The 17,514-nt window shown below is 43.0% G+C and overlaps 1 protein-coding gene across 2 annotated transcripts; it reads left to right on the forward strand.

Moving 5' to 3' along the window:
* Positions 1 to 5,635: 5,635 nt before the first annotated feature.
* On the forward strand, positions 5,636 to 16,460 carry LOC125939824 (uncharacterized). Of its 2 annotated transcripts, XM_049655281.1 has the most exons (5): positions 5,636 to 6,080; positions 9,738 to 9,876; positions 11,488 to 11,622; positions 12,440 to 12,574; positions 15,757 to 16,460. In XM_049655281.1, the coding sequence occupies exons 1-5, from the start codon at positions 5,797 to 5,799 to the stop codon at positions 16,090 to 16,092; spliced, it is 1,029 nt and encodes a 342-aa protein (XP_049511238.1). In that variant the 5' UTR covers positions 5,636 to 5,796; the 3' UTR covers positions 16,093 to 16,460. The 2 variants fall into 2 exon arrangements, with proteins under 2 accessions (XP_049511238.1, XP_049511240.1); XM_049655283.1 differs by lacking the exon at positions 12,440 to 12,574.
* The last annotated feature ends 1,054 nt before the right edge of the window (positions 16,461 to 17,514 follow it).

The following is a 17,514-nucleotide window of genomic DNA, read 5'->3' on the forward strand; positions in this document are numbered from 1 at the left end:
ATGCCCGCAATGTGAACAATACTTGACAGAAGTTTCAACGCTCTAATGCATTATAGTTATATGTTGTAAATATTCCTTGACCGCAGTACAAATACAAATAGATACAAAAGCTTACGATACTCCAACACTACTCAATACAGTCAAACCTCGATATAACGAACCTTGATTTAAGGAAATTCGCGATGTAACGAACTATTTTCATTTCTCGATCTTAGTTGCATTGAAAACCGTCTATTTTTCTTCGTGATTTAACGAAGTTTTCGGCAATTTCAAGCATGTACTTGGAGCCTGTATGGCTAGTAAATCTAGCAAAATTTATTTTTATTTGCAGTTTTATCTATGTAAAAACGTTCACATTCGACTACGGCATTCCTTTTTTGCACAACCCGTCGCAACAAAATGTCCGTGCTGCCGTGGCTGTCGACCCTTGACCTCTACAACAGTGACATCATGCTGGCACACAGAACACTTTTTAGTTGGTCCCGGAAGCTCTCAAGTTCCAGCGAATTGTTGTAGAGGGCGAAATCACACTGCTTTTATTTTATGTCAGATGGTACTAAGTTAATATTTTGAGTTATGTAGAGTAATATTAACTACGAATTCTGCGTTTAGCCGTCGTGAACGCAAAATAATGTTCAGCAACATCGACCTCTCAAGTGACATCTGCCTAAGGCGTAGAAAAAGTTCAGCTGTCCAGCGGTCTGCGACGGCGACGCGCCCATGACATCTTTTTTAACGAGCGAAAACGAGTCTTTTGCGCTATGATATCTCGCGTTATATGCCTGATCGTCTGATCTTGTTTTCTCGTTTTATTTTCTTTTTTTAGTTAGCTTGGCCCGGTTTAGCTGATACACACTCTATATAGTGTCCATTTACATCAACCTGGCCGCCATTGTAGGTCTCTAGCACACCTAGAACATGCGTTAAAAACAACTTTTACTCCGCCTCCTCTCGACATCCAGTAGCTACGCGCGAAAGTACGCTGCGCAGGACCATTCGCTGTTGAGCCCGATCAGAATCAACGCACGGAACGCGATTGCTTCTCGGTTGGATATGTTCTTTTTTTTTTTTTTTTTTTTAAAGTATTGGCTGTCAAGTTGGGGGTGCGGCCCTTACACGGATGCGATCCTTGCACGGATTTACACGGTAAGAATCTTTCTTCGTCTAATTGTCTTCTACTTCGCTATCACTAATACTGCTTCGCCTTCCCGGCTAAGCTGCACTCTTTTTTTTTTTTTTTTTTTTTTTGAGTACTTTGAGTCCGGTATAAGCGCTGTTGCGCATGACTTTTAGACTTCTATTTATTCTGATTTCGAGTGCATCCGGCTTGGCATCATTTCGGTTACTGACAGAATTCTATATACAAGGTGTTTCATAGAACACTTTCAAAATTTTTTAAATGTTGCCTGTGGCAGCTAGCACAAATCTAGTTCATGAGCTCGTCTACTCAAAGAGGTGGACATTACTTGCACAAACATTGAAATGCATAATCTACAAATTAACAAAATTAATCAATGAAGTTTTTAGCTATTTCCTTATGGCCTATGTTGCAATTTACAAATTCTAGCCGTGGAGTTCGGATCCACTTGGAACTAATTCTCAGGCGGAAACCAGTGTCGAGATATTCATTCTCTAATTTTGTGGAGAAATGCATTGGCGTGCCAGTAACTTTCTTAACAAAACGTCGTTTTATCCATCGAAGCACAAAAGTATGAATTATAAATTATGGGGTTTTGCGTGCCCAAACCACGATCTGATTATGAGGCACGCCTTAGTGGATGACTCTGGAATAATTTAGGTCACCTGGGGTTCTTTAACGTGCACCTAAATCTAAGTATACGGGTGTTCTAGCATTTCGCCCCCATAGAAATGCAGCAGCCGTGGCCGTGATTTGATCCCGCGACATCATGCTTAGCAGTCTAACACCATAGCCAGTAAGCAACCACGGCAGGTAAGCACAAAAGTGACTGGAACGCAAATGCATTTCTCCGCAATGTTCGGGAATTAATATCTCGTAACTGGTGCCATCCTGAGAATTAGTTCCTAGTGCATCCGCCTTGCGAACTCCACGGCAAGAATTTGTAAATTACAACATGGGCCATAAGTTAATGTGTTAAAAACCTGATTTTTGAATTTTTGTTAATTAGTCGATTATGCATTTCAATTTTTGTGCAAGTAATGTCCGCCTCCTCGAGTAGACCAGCTCATGAACTAGAATTGTGCTATCTGCCACAGGCAACCTTTAAAATGTTTTTGAAAGTGTTTGCTGAAAAACCCTGTTTTTATGGCCTCTGCATGCCAGAGGCTAGGTTCCCATCCCTAATGCGTAAATGTTGTAAATAATTAGAAGAGCTTTTCTTGTCTTTTTTTTTTTTTTTTTTGTCTCCAGTCGTTAGCATTGCCTACTGGAAAGAGAATCGATATTGAGACACATATCACTCACGTGCTTTTCACACGCCGTGCAGGTGTTTTTTTTTTTTTTTTTTTTTTTTTCCCCCCCCCCCCCCCCCCCGACCTTTCGTAGTCGGCGCCTATGTTCCAAGGTGTTCATGAGAAAAAATAACTACGGCAACTTCGCGACACCACACCGCTACGGAAAACAACTACGCTTGTGAGCGAGCTAGCTTTACTTCTACATGGCCGCTACCACTGGCACTCGCGAAAACTGCTTTTGAAGAATGCTGGTGGTCATATTTTTTGCGACAGGGCCATCACCCTGTCAGCGAGGAGCAATACAGAAATCCGAGGGGGGGGGGGGGGGGGGGGATCAGGACATCGATCTGGACATCCCCCCTGGATCCGCGCCTGAGCATAGTATTCTCCCCATTTTCGCAAAATTTGGACTTGGTGGCGTTGCTAGCTCTCCCAGGGAAGCGGGCACACTTCACCGTTGGTAACACACAATTATAACGCTCCGGATTATTTGAATATGCAATTTACTGCTGAGACCGTAATTATTCCACATCAAACTTTGCCTAGGCATTACTCTTAACGAGCCCCTACTTTTAGCGAAATTTAAACAAGGTGCATTGTTTAGTTCACCGAGAACACCGAGGAAAGCTACCACAAAACTTATCATCATCATCACCATCATCATCATCATCATCAGCCTATATTTATGTCTACTGCAGGACGAAGGCCTCTCCCTGCGATCTCCAATTACCACTGTCTTGCGCTAGCTGATTCCAACTTGCGCCTGCCAATTTCCTAACTTGATCACTCCAGCTAGTTTTCTGCCGTCCTCGACTGCTCTTCCCTTCTCTTGGTATAATTCTGTAACTCGAATAGTCCACCGGTTATCTATTCTATGCATTGCGTGGCCTGCCCAGCTCCATTTTTTTCTCTTAATGTCAATTAGAATATCTGCTATCCCAGTTTGCTCTGTGATCCATACCACTCTCTTCCTGTCTCTTAACGTTACGCCTAACATTTTTCGTTCAATTCCTCTTTGCGCTGTCTTCAGCTTGCTCTCAAGCTTCTTTGTTACAGGGCCCCTAAACCACCTCAGATATTTTTTGAACATTTCAAGTTAACACGCGCATCGAGTTCAGAATGCCGTCACGATCAACGATGCCAAACGCTGCAGCGCTACGCGCCGCGGGCGCGCCACAAAAAAAAAAAAAAAAAAAAAAAAAAAAAAAAAAAAAAAAAAAAAACAATGCCGTCCTTCTCTCCTGGCCTTTCCGGTATCCCCAGCGGTCATCCCGATGTCACCAGGGTGCATCTGGTGATGTCAACGGGGTCGACGATGTCGAGTGGTCGAGCAAGAACCTACGACTTCCTGTTAGTCTGCTAGCCGGTAATAGAAATACGCAGCCCGGCTACAGTGTAGCCCGGCCGTGGATGGAGCGAGCGCCTCGATCAGCCGTTTACGCAATCGGTGACGTATCCTGGCGCCCTCTGATTCGCTGAAAGCAATGAAATCCGTGACGACACTGCTTCAGCGCCGAATCTGGGGTGAGAGAAATTGAGGAAGAGATATTTGGTCTTTGTTTACAAATTTCTCTGCTAATAACTCATATTTCTACACCTAACAAAAACTGCATGCATTCCTGAAGGTCCCTCTTTTATTCCAGCTGAACTTCCTATTTCTCTTTAGTGCCCTTTAACTGGAAGTGGAGTGTTTTTAGAAGCGCGTATGTGACGTGACATTTGGAGGAGCACTCAGCGAGGAGGAGACCAGCCGACGAGGAAAGTAGCGAAGGAAAGAGCGAAACGAGCGAGGGGGGTGTTTCGATCATCAAACGCGTGTAACTCCGCTATTACGGCACCATTTTGAAAAAAATTCTCGCGGCTACGTGTTCGTTGTAGACTCGTGCACAACTGCTACACCACAACTAAATATCGACCTCTGGGTGGTTTAGGGGCTCTTTAACTTTAAAGTTTCTGCCCCATATGTTAGCACCCATTACTATAGCCACCTGGAAATTTTAGGAATTTTTGATTGAGAGAAAGTTGAGAAAAAAAGTCGCAGTTTCGCCCGAAAGGCGAAGCATCAATTGCGATCGCAAATTAGTAGAGAGCTATATGAAGCAAGGATAGTAGTTGAATGGGCCGTATAAAGTTGTAAACATTCGCTTACTAACTAAATAGACAAGTATGGTGTCACGCGCGCACAGGTAAACATGAACTCATTTCGCTCGATGACCGCGGGAACTGCTTGGAAAATTCCGGAGTGAGAAAGCGCGCCAGCAGCAGCGGGCAAATTGACCTTCGCGCTGTCTCTCGTCTCGCTTCAACGCAAACTAAACGTCGAAAGCAAAGCGCATACGAAGCTACCGGCACTCGGTGCATGCATTCTGTCCCTATCGTTTGAAGATGAGGGCCGTGTGGGCGCGCATTTCGCCCACATCGCCGATCGCTTTCAAATATGGCGCCCGCGCGGCCGCGCTGTGAGCAGCAGCCGACGGAGTAGAAAGCACCCTCTCCCTTCCACCCGCGCGCGAAAGAGGACCACGCGCTGAGCCGTGCTCTCTCAAAGGCTGCAGAAGATAGCGCCAACCTTTCCTTTCTCAAATGAACCACTTAGTAGGACCACGCGCTTCCGGCCTGCCCTTCTCCCTCGCGTTCGCTACATTGAGCCGCGATTGCCGGCTCACCCTCACACGCTTTCACTGGCACATGCAGCGTACAGCGGGCGGCGACGATTTTATCGCCGTTGGACTTCATACGGAACCTCACGGGGACTGCGACGACGGCAACGCTGAGGGCATAAATGCGTTGGAGTGTCCATATAATTTATATCGCAATAAAACACAAAATCTCTGACGTCTCTTATGTGCCTACCATGCCCCCTTTAGAGGATAACAGTTAAAAAACCAGACTAACAGCGATGCTAAGCGAACGGCGCGAACAAAAACGAAATGTAAATGCTGATCCTGCTTCAGGATCAATGCTGATAAGTTTAAGCAAGAAAACAGCGCAGCACGTAAGTACGAAATCCTCTTTTAAAGTTAGAATAAAACACAGGTGCCTGTACATCTGTAAAATCTTGTAAGATTGAAACGTTAAAAATTTTTTCGCTGGAGTATTGAGTTGAGCAGAGTGAACCTGGGCCTTAACCTGTGCATCTGCGCGGTCCACGTGAGTGAAGTAGATCGACCGCCGGGCCGACACGCACGAGCTGCGTCCCGGTTTTCCCGCTCTTTTCGCAACGGACTTTTTAAAGTGTTCTAAAAGAAGCCGTTAGAGCGACAGCTATTTGTTTGCATTGCTTCCTCGTGTCGTCACCGCTTCTTTCAATCAATTTGCTGGATTCCTGTGCCTCCGCAACGCAGTCGACCAGTCGTTTTCGACATGACATCACAGTCCCTTCAAAGCTCAACCTGCTCAACTGTCCGATTTCAAAGTAGCAGCTCAACCAGCTCAACTGTCAAATTTACAAGTAGCAGTTCAATATCTTTGGACGGGTCGTCACACACAGGCAGCGAAACGTGGCAAGGTATTGTAAATCAAGTGATGTCAATAGAGACACCTGAGACGTCCGCTAGCTCTACTGTGTTGGATGAGACTGATCACGAAGCCGACTCGTGGAGTCGTGCTGAGTCGCAGATGGGTCGACGACGACATTCTCCAAAAAGGTAAGTGTACGTGTGCTTTCCTATGTAAAACTGAAACTCAGTACTGAATGTTGTGCTACAGTTTTCAAGATTAGTGCTCAATTTAAGTTTGCCACTTTAAAAGTCAACCTGCTTCACTCTCTCTCGCTCATTTGGGGTGTCTATTTATGTGGCATACGTTTGATAATTCAGTTTATAAAGGTATATATCTGACAATTTCGGCAAAGGCAGCTCCCGGGAAGCACTAAAATATTGTAGTTTTGTTTGATTTCCTTTAAATTCGATATAATTCCGGTCGCGTACATTTTACTGCATCTGCAGCTACTGGCCTCAAAGTAGCACCTTCGTGTAGGCCTGTTATCAAAAATTCTACTCCATGTCAGCTCCCTATAAATGTATGGCAAGGTATTTTAAATGCCACAATTTCTTTGCATGCATCACCCTCTTGATTGCCTATCTCGCCCGCTGTACCAATTAATGTAAATTGAGAAAGAGGTAGTGTAAATGTAGATGATTGGTAGGTTTATAAGCGATAAGGATCAATTTAAACAAAACAAAAACACGAACCATTCCACTCTGAAGGTGGATGACCAGCGAAGCTGTTTAGCACACGAAGCAGAGCACACGACTTGCGTCGTTTTGCATGGCGAGCCGCTGGCGGCTGGCCTCTCGGGAACAATCTTCATCATTGTTTGTCGCCCGCCGCTCTTCGTAGGCGCGCTGCTCCTCGGGAGTTCGCACTACATGCCCCATTACGACGAGAGAGAAGTGAAATTCAAAATGGAGAACGGCAGCTTGTCTTGGGAGACCATGTTTGCACAACTCGCCCGTCTAGGACGGGGCTTCTACGCCGCGACCTACGGTGACTTTTCTGTATATATAACTTCATTTTAAACTGCTCTTCGTCCCTGCGTCAGACGCTTCGGAAAGAGAAAAGCACGTTTTTTTTTTTTTTTTTTTTTTTTTTTTTGTGTGTGTGTGCTTGCCATCAGATGAGCCTTCGAGGAGGCTATGGATGAGGTGAAGCGCCAACTTTTGATTCCCGCGCCGCGATACACGAAACAGGCGCCCATTCCTTGAAGGTACTTGCATGAAGTCATTTGGTGTAGACAATCGCACTGTTCCTTTTTTTTTTTTTTTTTTGCGTGGCCGCTAAACAGCTTGGATCATTATAAATATATTGTTGGGGGATGGTTAAGTGCATCCTCTGTAGTGCTCAAATTTAATTATTCTGTCCGTTGCAAGATGTACTCAATGTGCCATGCAACGAATGGTTCTCGTCCATGCGGAGTCGACAGATATTTTCAACTGTAGCTTTTTTGTCCAACTTCGCATCCGCGCGCGGCTGACGTAAAGTCGCTATATAAGAAAAGTACCGCCATCCTTTGATAAACGCCGCTTCTCTCTCTCCTGTATCTCCGATTGGACGATGATTGCGCGCGCTTTTCACTTCTTTATATTATTTTTTTTTTCCGCCTCAGAACCATGTTGAAAGTCCTCTGCGCAGCCGCAGTCGCCGGCGGCGGCGCGCGCCCGGCCTGAAAGCTTCAACGTAGACTTTCTAGGTGCGCCACCGTCGACTTGGCTTTCGCAAGCAAAAAGTAAAGAAAAAAGCAAGCGCTTCAGGAGAGCAGGCGGTGGAGGAAAGAGTAGATGGCGGTACTTTTCTTATATAGGGATTTTAGGCTGACGAGGGGGCGAGCGCCATCTGGATGGTGTTTTTGCACAAGGAAGTGCACTCGCCCGTCTTTCTTCGTGACGAACGAACCGCATTGGCAAGCAGCCAGTGATCGTTCTAGATGTTTCAGCTCGTCGTCCGATTTTAAGCAGCCAGACCAAAGGTCATCGTCATGTTTGAAGTCCTGCAAGTGTCTCGCAAGAATGGGTGCCTGAGCATCAACAGTATCGCTCATGGTAGACGCGCCAATAACATTTGAAATAAATTAATAAACAAACAAACCGATCGCACGTGGAGAAAAGCAAACGAGTCAGCGCGCAACGACGCGCCCGGGAAACCTTGTCGCAAGGCGCTGAGCCGTGCTCCCTCAAGGGCTGCAGAAGATAGCGTGAACCTTTCCCTTTCCTCACGAACCACTTACTACTACTACCAAGCAAATGAAAAAAAAAAAAAAAGAGCTGCCGCGCATGTGACCTGTAACATCGTTGAAAGTGGCGGCGCAGAAGCCCCGCCCTAGACGGGCGAGTTGTGAAAACAACGTCTCCCTCGAATGAGCCGTCTACTGCGGCCGAGGTCCTCTCTCGCGCTTCCCTCTGGACACTCTGCGCCAACTAGCGGCGCCATCTCGAAGTCCGCGCATGGCCTCGGAGATGCGTGGCTCGCCGGTGCGTTGGCTGTTCCCTCGCTGCTCGTGTGCATTCGTCGCCCATCGTGTCAAAGCGTCGGGCTGCTGTGTTTGAGGAGAGAGAGAGAGAATAAACTTTATTACAATATTGTGGAGACCAGGAGGACCCCCTGTGACACGGGTTCGATCCCGCCGAGCACCGGCAAAGTTTTTTGATTGTGGCAGAAACCAAAGATGGATTGTCAGTGTCAGCGATAGCTTTCTTGTGTGACCTGCCGCATATGCCCATATCATCCGTGAATCACGAAACCAATTCTCACTGCCAACCGCAGCACCCCACTTGAAGCTCCATAGCTAGCTGATAGGTGCCTGCAACAGACACGTACCCAGCGTACATTCGCCCTAGCTATTCATCCCTAGGCATCACCTCTGGTAACCCAGTAATCCGCAAACGATAAGAAGTTCACAAACTAAAGCTTGCTAGTAATTTGACCTTTGGGCTTGGTCAGCTTACATGAGGGAGAACTATACCAGCATGGGGTTGCTGAGTGACCATTTCAGGCTCTACTTTTTATCTATTTGTGCTGTGATCTATTTTAATTCTTTGTCCCTACACTTTTGAATTTTGTCTGTTCATGCATATGCATGGTTGAATGATCACTGTTGCTGGACAACTGGAGAACCTCCTCTTTATGCCAATGACATATGTAAGGTAACTATGTACACTTTCTTGAAAGGCAGAGGGCAGGCACATAACATTTTCTTTTGGAAGAGTGCCTCCTGCATTCTTGACTTGCCCCTGGACTATAGGTGTATGGTTCTTATCCACATAAAAAATAATCGAAGAATTACAGAGTGTACATAATTGTTTAAATGTCCAGGTTACCAATATTGTTTCTCAATGACGTGCCCTATAACCCAGATCTAAGTTCATTGCATCATCCCCATTATTAACCATAGGGGCTGTATGGGAATAATACAGGCTCTTTATTTGTGTAGAATGTACTGTCTTCAGCTGAAGCTTATCATGGTTAAGCTACTAACCTGTGACAGATGAACTTTTGTAACTTGTTAGTGTGTCTTGTTAACTTGTTGGCTGCATGGTTTGGTGCGAGGAATGCTTGATATGATTTCGAAGTTTTGTGTACTTCTGTTTATGCAACAAATCATAACTGTGTCTCAGATGGTGGGCTAGCCTGCAACAGAGAGAAATTCAGCCAAGTTCTTGCATTGTCGCATTAGCTTGCTCATACACTTGCAACCACAGAGTTGCATGAACTGTGGCAGGTATGTGTATGCTAAAAGTAGTAAGCCATTAATCTGTAGCTGCGATTTGCTGTATTGAGGGACTATGCGTAAACCTTTTGTCATGCAGGCATGTCTGGAGAACTCTGAGTGGCTACAAGAAATCTAGGCTGCAGCATGAAAACACAAAAAAGAAGCAACTGAGTGAAGCATGCTCACCTCCAAGGATGTCAACAAGAAAAGTACACTGGACTAAGCCTGAGCAAGCAGTAAGCCCCCCCCCCCCCCCCCCCAATGCATTATCACATTTTACTCCAGTTGATGATCCAATAGCTGCAAATGTGTCATTCTGGCACATTTTTTTACTAAAGAGAGGATTCAAGTTTCTTGAGACATGTTGGGGACTATGGCAGGAGAGCTTTATGAGAAATGAGCTCTGCAATTAGGTATAACCAAGCAAGGCAAGCAGAAGCTACTACAGATTTGCAGTGTTCTACTGGAAGTGAAGCCCTTCAAGGGGTGATGCGGGGCTAAAATCTTGATTTTTGCCAGAAAATGCATTTTTCTAATTTTGTTTATTCTGAATTCCTAGACATATAAAGAAGCTCATCACCAAGTTTGGTTGCAATCTGCGTCGTAAAAAGTAAGAAAACTTGCAGTCGCGGTCACAGAGCGCACAAGAAACAACATGGAGTGAATGCTTCGCATTAGAAATTTCATTTTTCATGCACTTTAATCATGGGAGACCTTCCATCGAGAGAACAGCAGACTGCAAAATAAAAAACTAAAAATAAAGGCGTAATTCTGCCTGGGGCGCGCCCTTGTCTGTGAGCGCAGACAAGGACACTGGACTGCTCTAAAGCTGAAAAAAAGCGAAGACGAATTGAAGTGATTGCCATAGAGTGGGTTTGAATTGAAGAGGAGGGTTCAACCTATGGAGCAGGACACTTTAAATAATAATTGTGGTCTTAAAATAAAATAGCGTGTTCTGAAATCTTTGGGCTCATTTTTCTCAGTTTGCACTTTGTGGCCAAACAAAATCTTTAGGAAAACTACCATTTCCAAGCTACTTTGCTAAAACCTGCAAACCTGCTTTCAAAAATGTTTCTGGGCTTAAATATTGTCAGGAACAAGATGAGCTACATTTTATCTTTTTAAATTTTTATTAACACAAAGAATTATTACGTATCTGACATATAATGACAATGAAAAAAATTGAACTTATCCTCAAAGTGATGACATTGTTACAAAAAGTGTAATGAAAAACACGTGACTGGCCTTCTCCTGCACTGTGACCCCTCCTAAAGGTATCTAACAAAAACAATGAGTATGTCTTCATTATTTCTGAAATGATAGTTTTCCTAAAGTGACATGCCTATAATTGGTCCGTATGACAGCCATAACTTCTTTTCTATTTAATCGGTATTAATGAAATTTACAGTATATACTTAAAACAAGAAAATACATAAACCTATAATTTTAGCATCTGGTTGCTGTACAAGGTTTCTGAGCAGCCAAAGGAATGCTCTGCATTATTTCCAGTGTGAATGAATTGTATTGTCTGCACAGAATGTTCATGCAAAGAATAAAAGCTGTTTCTTTGTGGTCTAGAGCTTCTGTTAAATTTTGTGGCTGCCACAATGGCTGCCACTGCACAGCAGCATGGGCTGTGATTTGTTATGGGGCATGCCACAAATTGTAGTGCGCATGCATTATGATCAGAAGACCACCTCGCTTTCACCTTTTAACATTTCCTTCTCCAAGATTTTACTTTTATATGTCTTTTAATTTGTGAATGCTTAAAGCATCATTGTTAATCTCAACTAACGGCCAGGCTCTGCCACATTGTGTGCAGTTAAAAAACCTATGAGTACTTTCAGGGTTGTCCATGTGAATCATTTCACCATGAAGAGCATAAGGAGAACACTCCTGCTTCATTCTCATCAAATGTCAAAATGATGGCGTTCGGATCTGCAGGACCTTCCAGTTTGCAGTCATCAAAGCAGGGCAAACCGGTGAGTGTAAATATTTCCTTTAAAAGGCCACTAGAGAAAAAATGTTAAGCCAGATAGGTAGATCGTATCTCTAAAATATAAAATTAGCCATTTTTACCCTAAGTAGAGGGTTGGTAAGGCAGGAAGGACACAGAAACAAAATACAGGTAACAACACAACCTTAAGGTTATGCGCTATTTCTTTGTGGCAGAATGATTTTTAGTGCCCACTTGGTGCTATTAAATCATTTATGAATAAATTAGTATTATACTACATTTTCTACTGTACCGAGCCCTAGCCTACCAAATTTGGAGCACTGTACCTGCGCAAAAAATGGCCAAAGTAGACGGATGTACAATGAAAATCTGTCATGTTACTCTGACATCATTGGTGCCACAGCTTGGGTGCAAAATTCAGAAAAGAAGGTTTGACCTTCATTGTCCCCTATTTTAGAGAAAATTTTGAAAATTGATTGAAACTGAAAATTAAACATTTTCAGCTAATTAAATGCATTTAAAATTTTGAAAAAAGTGCCTTACCAGGCTAAACTGATTTATTGCTTCTCTTTAGTGTGTTTAAAAAAGAAACTAGGAAGTGCATTTATTAGAAGCTAATATGTTTCAAGCTGCTTCAGAGGATGTGAGAGCAGCAACAGAAATAAAGGAAGTGTGCAGCTGCTGTTCTATGATTGCACCGCATTGCTTGCAACTGTTCTTTACTGAAATGATATACAGTAGAATCTCGTTAAATAGAGACCTCAAGGGAACTAATGGCCAGGCCATTATGTGCATACCCTATTGTGTGCAGTTAAAAAAAAAAAACCTATGATAACTTTCAGGGTTGTCCACGTGAATCGTCTCACCATGAAGAGCATAAGGAGAACACTCCTGCTTCATCCTCATCAAATGTCAAAATGATGGCGTTCGGATCTGCAGGACCTTCCAGTTTGCAGTCATCAAAGCAGGGCAAACCGGTGAGTGTAAATATTTCCTTTAAAAGGGCACTAGAGAAAAAATGTTAAGACAGATAGGTAGATCATATCTCTAAAATATAAAATTAGCCATTTTTACCCTAAGTAGAGGGTCGGTAAGGCAGGAAGGACACAGAAACAAAATACAGGTAACAACACAACCTTAAGGTTATGCGCCTTAATTGGGGGGGGGGGGGAGCTAGGTTTTGTTGTCTAGTTGTCAAGTTTTGTTGTTGACTTTTACAAACGACTAACACAAGCAATTGATGGTCTCATTTTACACGCAAACATCCTACTAGTGAGATCATGTAAGGATCACAGGATCATGTAATATGGCAACGAGAGCTGTTTGCAAATAATGTGAGGAACTCGGCGATACAAATTCTCATTCTCAGGCACTATTAATGCACTTAAAAGGAACCGTGATAATAACGACAAGTAGAGATGGCTTTGGCGATTCCTTCCTTACTTTGTACTCCTCACTTTTTTTAACAAAGGAATTAAAGAAAATACAAAAAGTAGTGCACAGGGGCATGCTTCGTAGAAGGTGTGATGCATTTCTTTTTTTTTTTTTTGACATTTACTATCATATGCATTAGGAGCATTTCTATGCTCAGTGTTCATCCTAGACCTGTCGGGCCTTTCATCCTCATGTGTTGGTTGTCCTGTTTTACTTGTTCCCAATGTACGCTCTTGAAACAAAATAATGGAATTATTCTTTGAATGTAAAATAGTTGGGGAAACATCTTCTCAATGCCACAGCAACCATTCACAATGCAGAGTGACATCAGCACTGTGTTATTTCCTTCAAAGAAGATTGCTGCTCTGTTTACATGTCAGCGACGTGCGGGAAATGCTATGCAATGCACATAGTTGTATTCGTGTAAACATGGCTACGGAAAAAAGCTACAAGCTTTTGTGCACTCACCGGCGGCAGGCGCTGAATATATATATTTATGTGTACTGGTTTTCACTTGAGAGTTAGACGAAAATTACAAATATACCATATTCATGCTATATTAATAACATTAATAATATGATTTATCTTCACCACTTGCTCACAAAAGTGGGCAGCGTTCATTAGTTTTGTAACCGCTGCATTTATTAATATCCTTTACAAAAGGGCAAACTTCGGGGAAAAATAAAGTTTAATCCAATTTTCATCACTTTTGTTCGGGATGCAAAAATTGCACATTATTCGCTTTTACCCGAAAACGAAGAACCCTAATTATATGTCATACACCCTCTTAACACTGTTAGATATACTATTATGCATAAAGAAGTGTATGTATGTAGCAGCTAGTTTGGCCCGTGGTTTGGTTTGGGCGCGGTCAACAGCTTCTGAATTGACGGCTTTTCTAGTTTCAGTTTCGAGGAGGCGGCGTCTACATATCAAAACAAAAACATAGGTCTTACTGCTCCAGTCGGTTGCCGAATAACACACAGTTGTGCAGGAGGAGTCCGAATTATCGAATGGCGTGCTGTAAGGCATCCGAAATTTCAGTTGTCCTTATTTTAGTTGTCTATGGGATGAGTGGTGGTGCCAGGAAGCTTTCCAGATATGTACATGCATTAAAAATCTATCAAAGTTCTGTCTGCTTGAGTCTTTGCCACCGCTCTTTAGGTATGGCTTTCTGGTCAGAAGACAGCTGTTGCAAAAAAATATATTTCAGAGCCTGCCTTTTTCTGAAAAAAATAATTTTGAGCTTGCTTTTGTGGCTCTGTTTACAGAGAGTTGCAAGAATATTGGCTCCGAATTTCAGGGGCAGGGGAGAAAAGGGGCACCATCCCTTGTGCCGCCCCTGGTTGCCAGTCCTGCTTTACTGAAATTTGGCCAGCACTAGGGTTATTTTGATGCAAAAGTATAAATGGATGTTGCGACTTCATTGTCAAATATACGCTAGGCCAGATGTCTTTCAGACTACCCCATCTTGGCCCACTCATAGGAGTTTTGAACATAGCCATATATTTGAAAGTTTTGTAGTCATTTTATTGGTGCTCTGTTTCAAGCAATTTTATTCCATATGTATTATTCTATATTGAATGTTAATGTCAAATTTCATTTTCAATGTTGATGATTCCACATTTTATACAATTACTTCTCAGCCAGTTTTAGAATCATAATCTTGCTTTTAGGAATGATAAATGGTCCTTGTAAATGCCAGTTACAGACAGCCATGTTGTATTAGCTACATTTCTATGCTAATGTACAAAGAAGATATTTGCTCCCATGAAGTGCTTTCATCTTGTTTTCTGTAAAACCTATTGAGGCCACAAGCATACTTATCATGAGAATACTTATCCATTGCAAAATTTTCCACTTGTCATTTGTGAAATTGTTGACATTCCCCCCTACATTGCAAAAAAAAAAAAGGCAATATTTGATGTACTATATGCTTGCCTCATGGATAAATTTGCATGGCCAGATTACTAGGTGGCCTAGACTATAGCATGTTTACTTGTAAATGTAACTTTAATTGCTAGCAAGATTTAAGGCCGCACGCTTAGTACTGTCAGCGCTAAGGTACAGGCATTCTCGGGTGGGGCCCAGGCCCCCCCCCCCCCCCTGGATCCACTTGTGCCTTCCACCTATTCTCTGAGCTTTATGACAATCTTTTTTGCACAAAACAATGTACCATACTGCAGTAGAGAACCTCTCCCACATCTCTTGCTCTAAAAAAATTGATAGGTCCACTGTGCTCTAGCATTATAAGGTACCAATGTTATTGAGATGGCCAATGGCATGTGAAGTGCAGTCTAAAAAGCCTAAACACATTCCACTAAGACTTTTGCTTTTAATGCGTGACGAAAAGATAAATAATATTACAATTTAACTAGAGTTGAGAACTGCCAAATATAAAGAAAAGCTTGTATGACGTACGTAAACTGATCACATTATACCCACCGTGGTGGCTCAGTGGCTGTGGCATTCTGTTGCGAAGGTTGCAGGTTCAATTACCGGCTACAGCGACTGCACTTTCACATGTGCAGAATGGAAAAAACGCTATAGCTTTGAGTACACATTAAAAACCATAGGTGGTCAAAATTAACCCAGGACCCCCAAATATTGTGTATGTCATAGCCAAATTGTGACATTACATTTGATTTGGGACATTAAATCATAACTAATTTTTGAAATTTAGCTTCTCAATGACAGTGCAACTTAGTTACTTTCTTTCTTGCAGGCCAAACCCAAGAAGGGAATGAGGAGGCTGGCCAAGAGCAAGGTGCAACAGGAGATCAAACGTCTTCAATTGTCTGCCAACACGATCATCCCAAAACGTAGATTTGCTATGGTAGTACGCGAGGTACTTGCTCAGGTTACTGGTAAGAACTTTAATATGCAAAAACTGGCCCTTCAAATTATTCAAGAGGCTAGTGAAGCAGTCATTGTGGCACTTATGGAAGGAACTGACATGCTCGCCCAGCACTCTAAGCGCGTGACTATTATGCAAAGGGACCTAGTCACTTTGCTTTCCCTCTTGAAAGGCTATGGGAACATGCAAGGGTCCCTCTCGTAAAGGCATTACATAATTTTTGTTATAATGTTTAGGTGCAATGTATTAGTGCACTGTAATAAAGGGCGTGTGTTCTATCCATTTTTCAAAGGCTTAACAGTCTAACTTAGCTGCAGACCACACAAAGAATGAGCAGCTTTGTTGTATTTTACTCCGCTATATTTTGTTAATAAAATTTGAAGTTTATTTCACCTGATTCGTCACCAAATATCTTTGTGCCTAAGCCTAAAGGCTGTAGCGTAGCATTCTGCTATTGAGTACATGGTTGCTGGTTCAAGTCCCGGCTGCAGCAGCTGCATTCTGATGAGGGCAGAATGCAATGCTCCTGTGATGTGCTGTAGGCGCACAATAAACAACTCCAAGTGGTGGAAATCACAATGTGCCACCACGGCCGCTCGATGAAACGCACGAGGTGCGGCCTGCTATGTCACCCGAAACCGGTGTGAGGCGCCTAGTTCTCCGCGCCACTGCTGCGCCGCTGCGTTTCTTTGGCGCCGTCCGCATGCTTCGCGCAGCGGCCGCGCTTCGCATTTACATTTTATTTACGCACTTGTGCTTTTTGTTTCCAAAATATTAAATAAAATATCAACGCTGCCTGCAAGGATATAAATATACCAGGAATCGGTATTGGGCCGCCAATAGGCTCACATAGGCCAGGACGGCGCACTTCTGCGGCTGGTTTCAAGCCTTATGACTATCGTTCAAGAGAACTGGTGAGCTCTTTATCGAGAGGCAGTACTGCTGATACTGTGGGCACTTTTGTTGAGTGTGCTAATTTACTTGCGTCGCTTGAAGTGCTTGTTTGCTGGTTAAAAAAACGGAAAAAAAATGTTAAATGAAACTTCTTACAAATGCGTGCATAATGAGATAGGTTTGTATAACTATTATAAAATAGTTTCTTTAGTTTCACCTTTCTAGAAAAATGGGGCAAGTAGCAGTTTATAACGGATTGTACATTCAGCCACATTGCCGGCGTGTGGCATATTTATGTAAAGACGATGCAGGTGAAAAAAAAAAAAAAAAGTTGTTCAGCGTGAATAGAGCACTTCCTATGGTAAGAAAAAAAAGCACCCTGTAATATGAAACATTTTACAAATGCGTGCATAATGGCATAGCTGGTTGGTATATATTTTCTTCTAGATTTCTTTAGTTTCACCTTTCTAGAAAAAAGGGGTAGATGGCAGTTTATAACGGATTGTACATATTTATGTTAAGACAATGCAGTGAAAAAAAGTTACTCAGCGTGAACAGAGCAATTGCAATGGTGAAAAGAAAAAAAAAAGATCGAGGGAGGCTGTGCCAATTGTTATTTTCTTTATTTACACAATGTGAAGCCACGGAAAAGTGCCTCGATGAACAGCTTGCAAATCGTACTACCTTCCGTGCCAGAGGCTTGTAGGTGAGTTTTAACCGCTCCACTGTTGC

The sequence above is a fragment of the Dermacentor silvarum genome, chromosome 1 (genome assembly GCF_013339745.2).
Source record: "Dermacentor silvarum isolate Dsil-2018 chromosome 1, BIME_Dsil_1.4, whole genome shotgun sequence".
Classification (NCBI taxonomy): Eukaryota; Metazoa; Arthropoda; class Arachnida; order Ixodida; family Ixodidae; genus Dermacentor; species Dermacentor silvarum.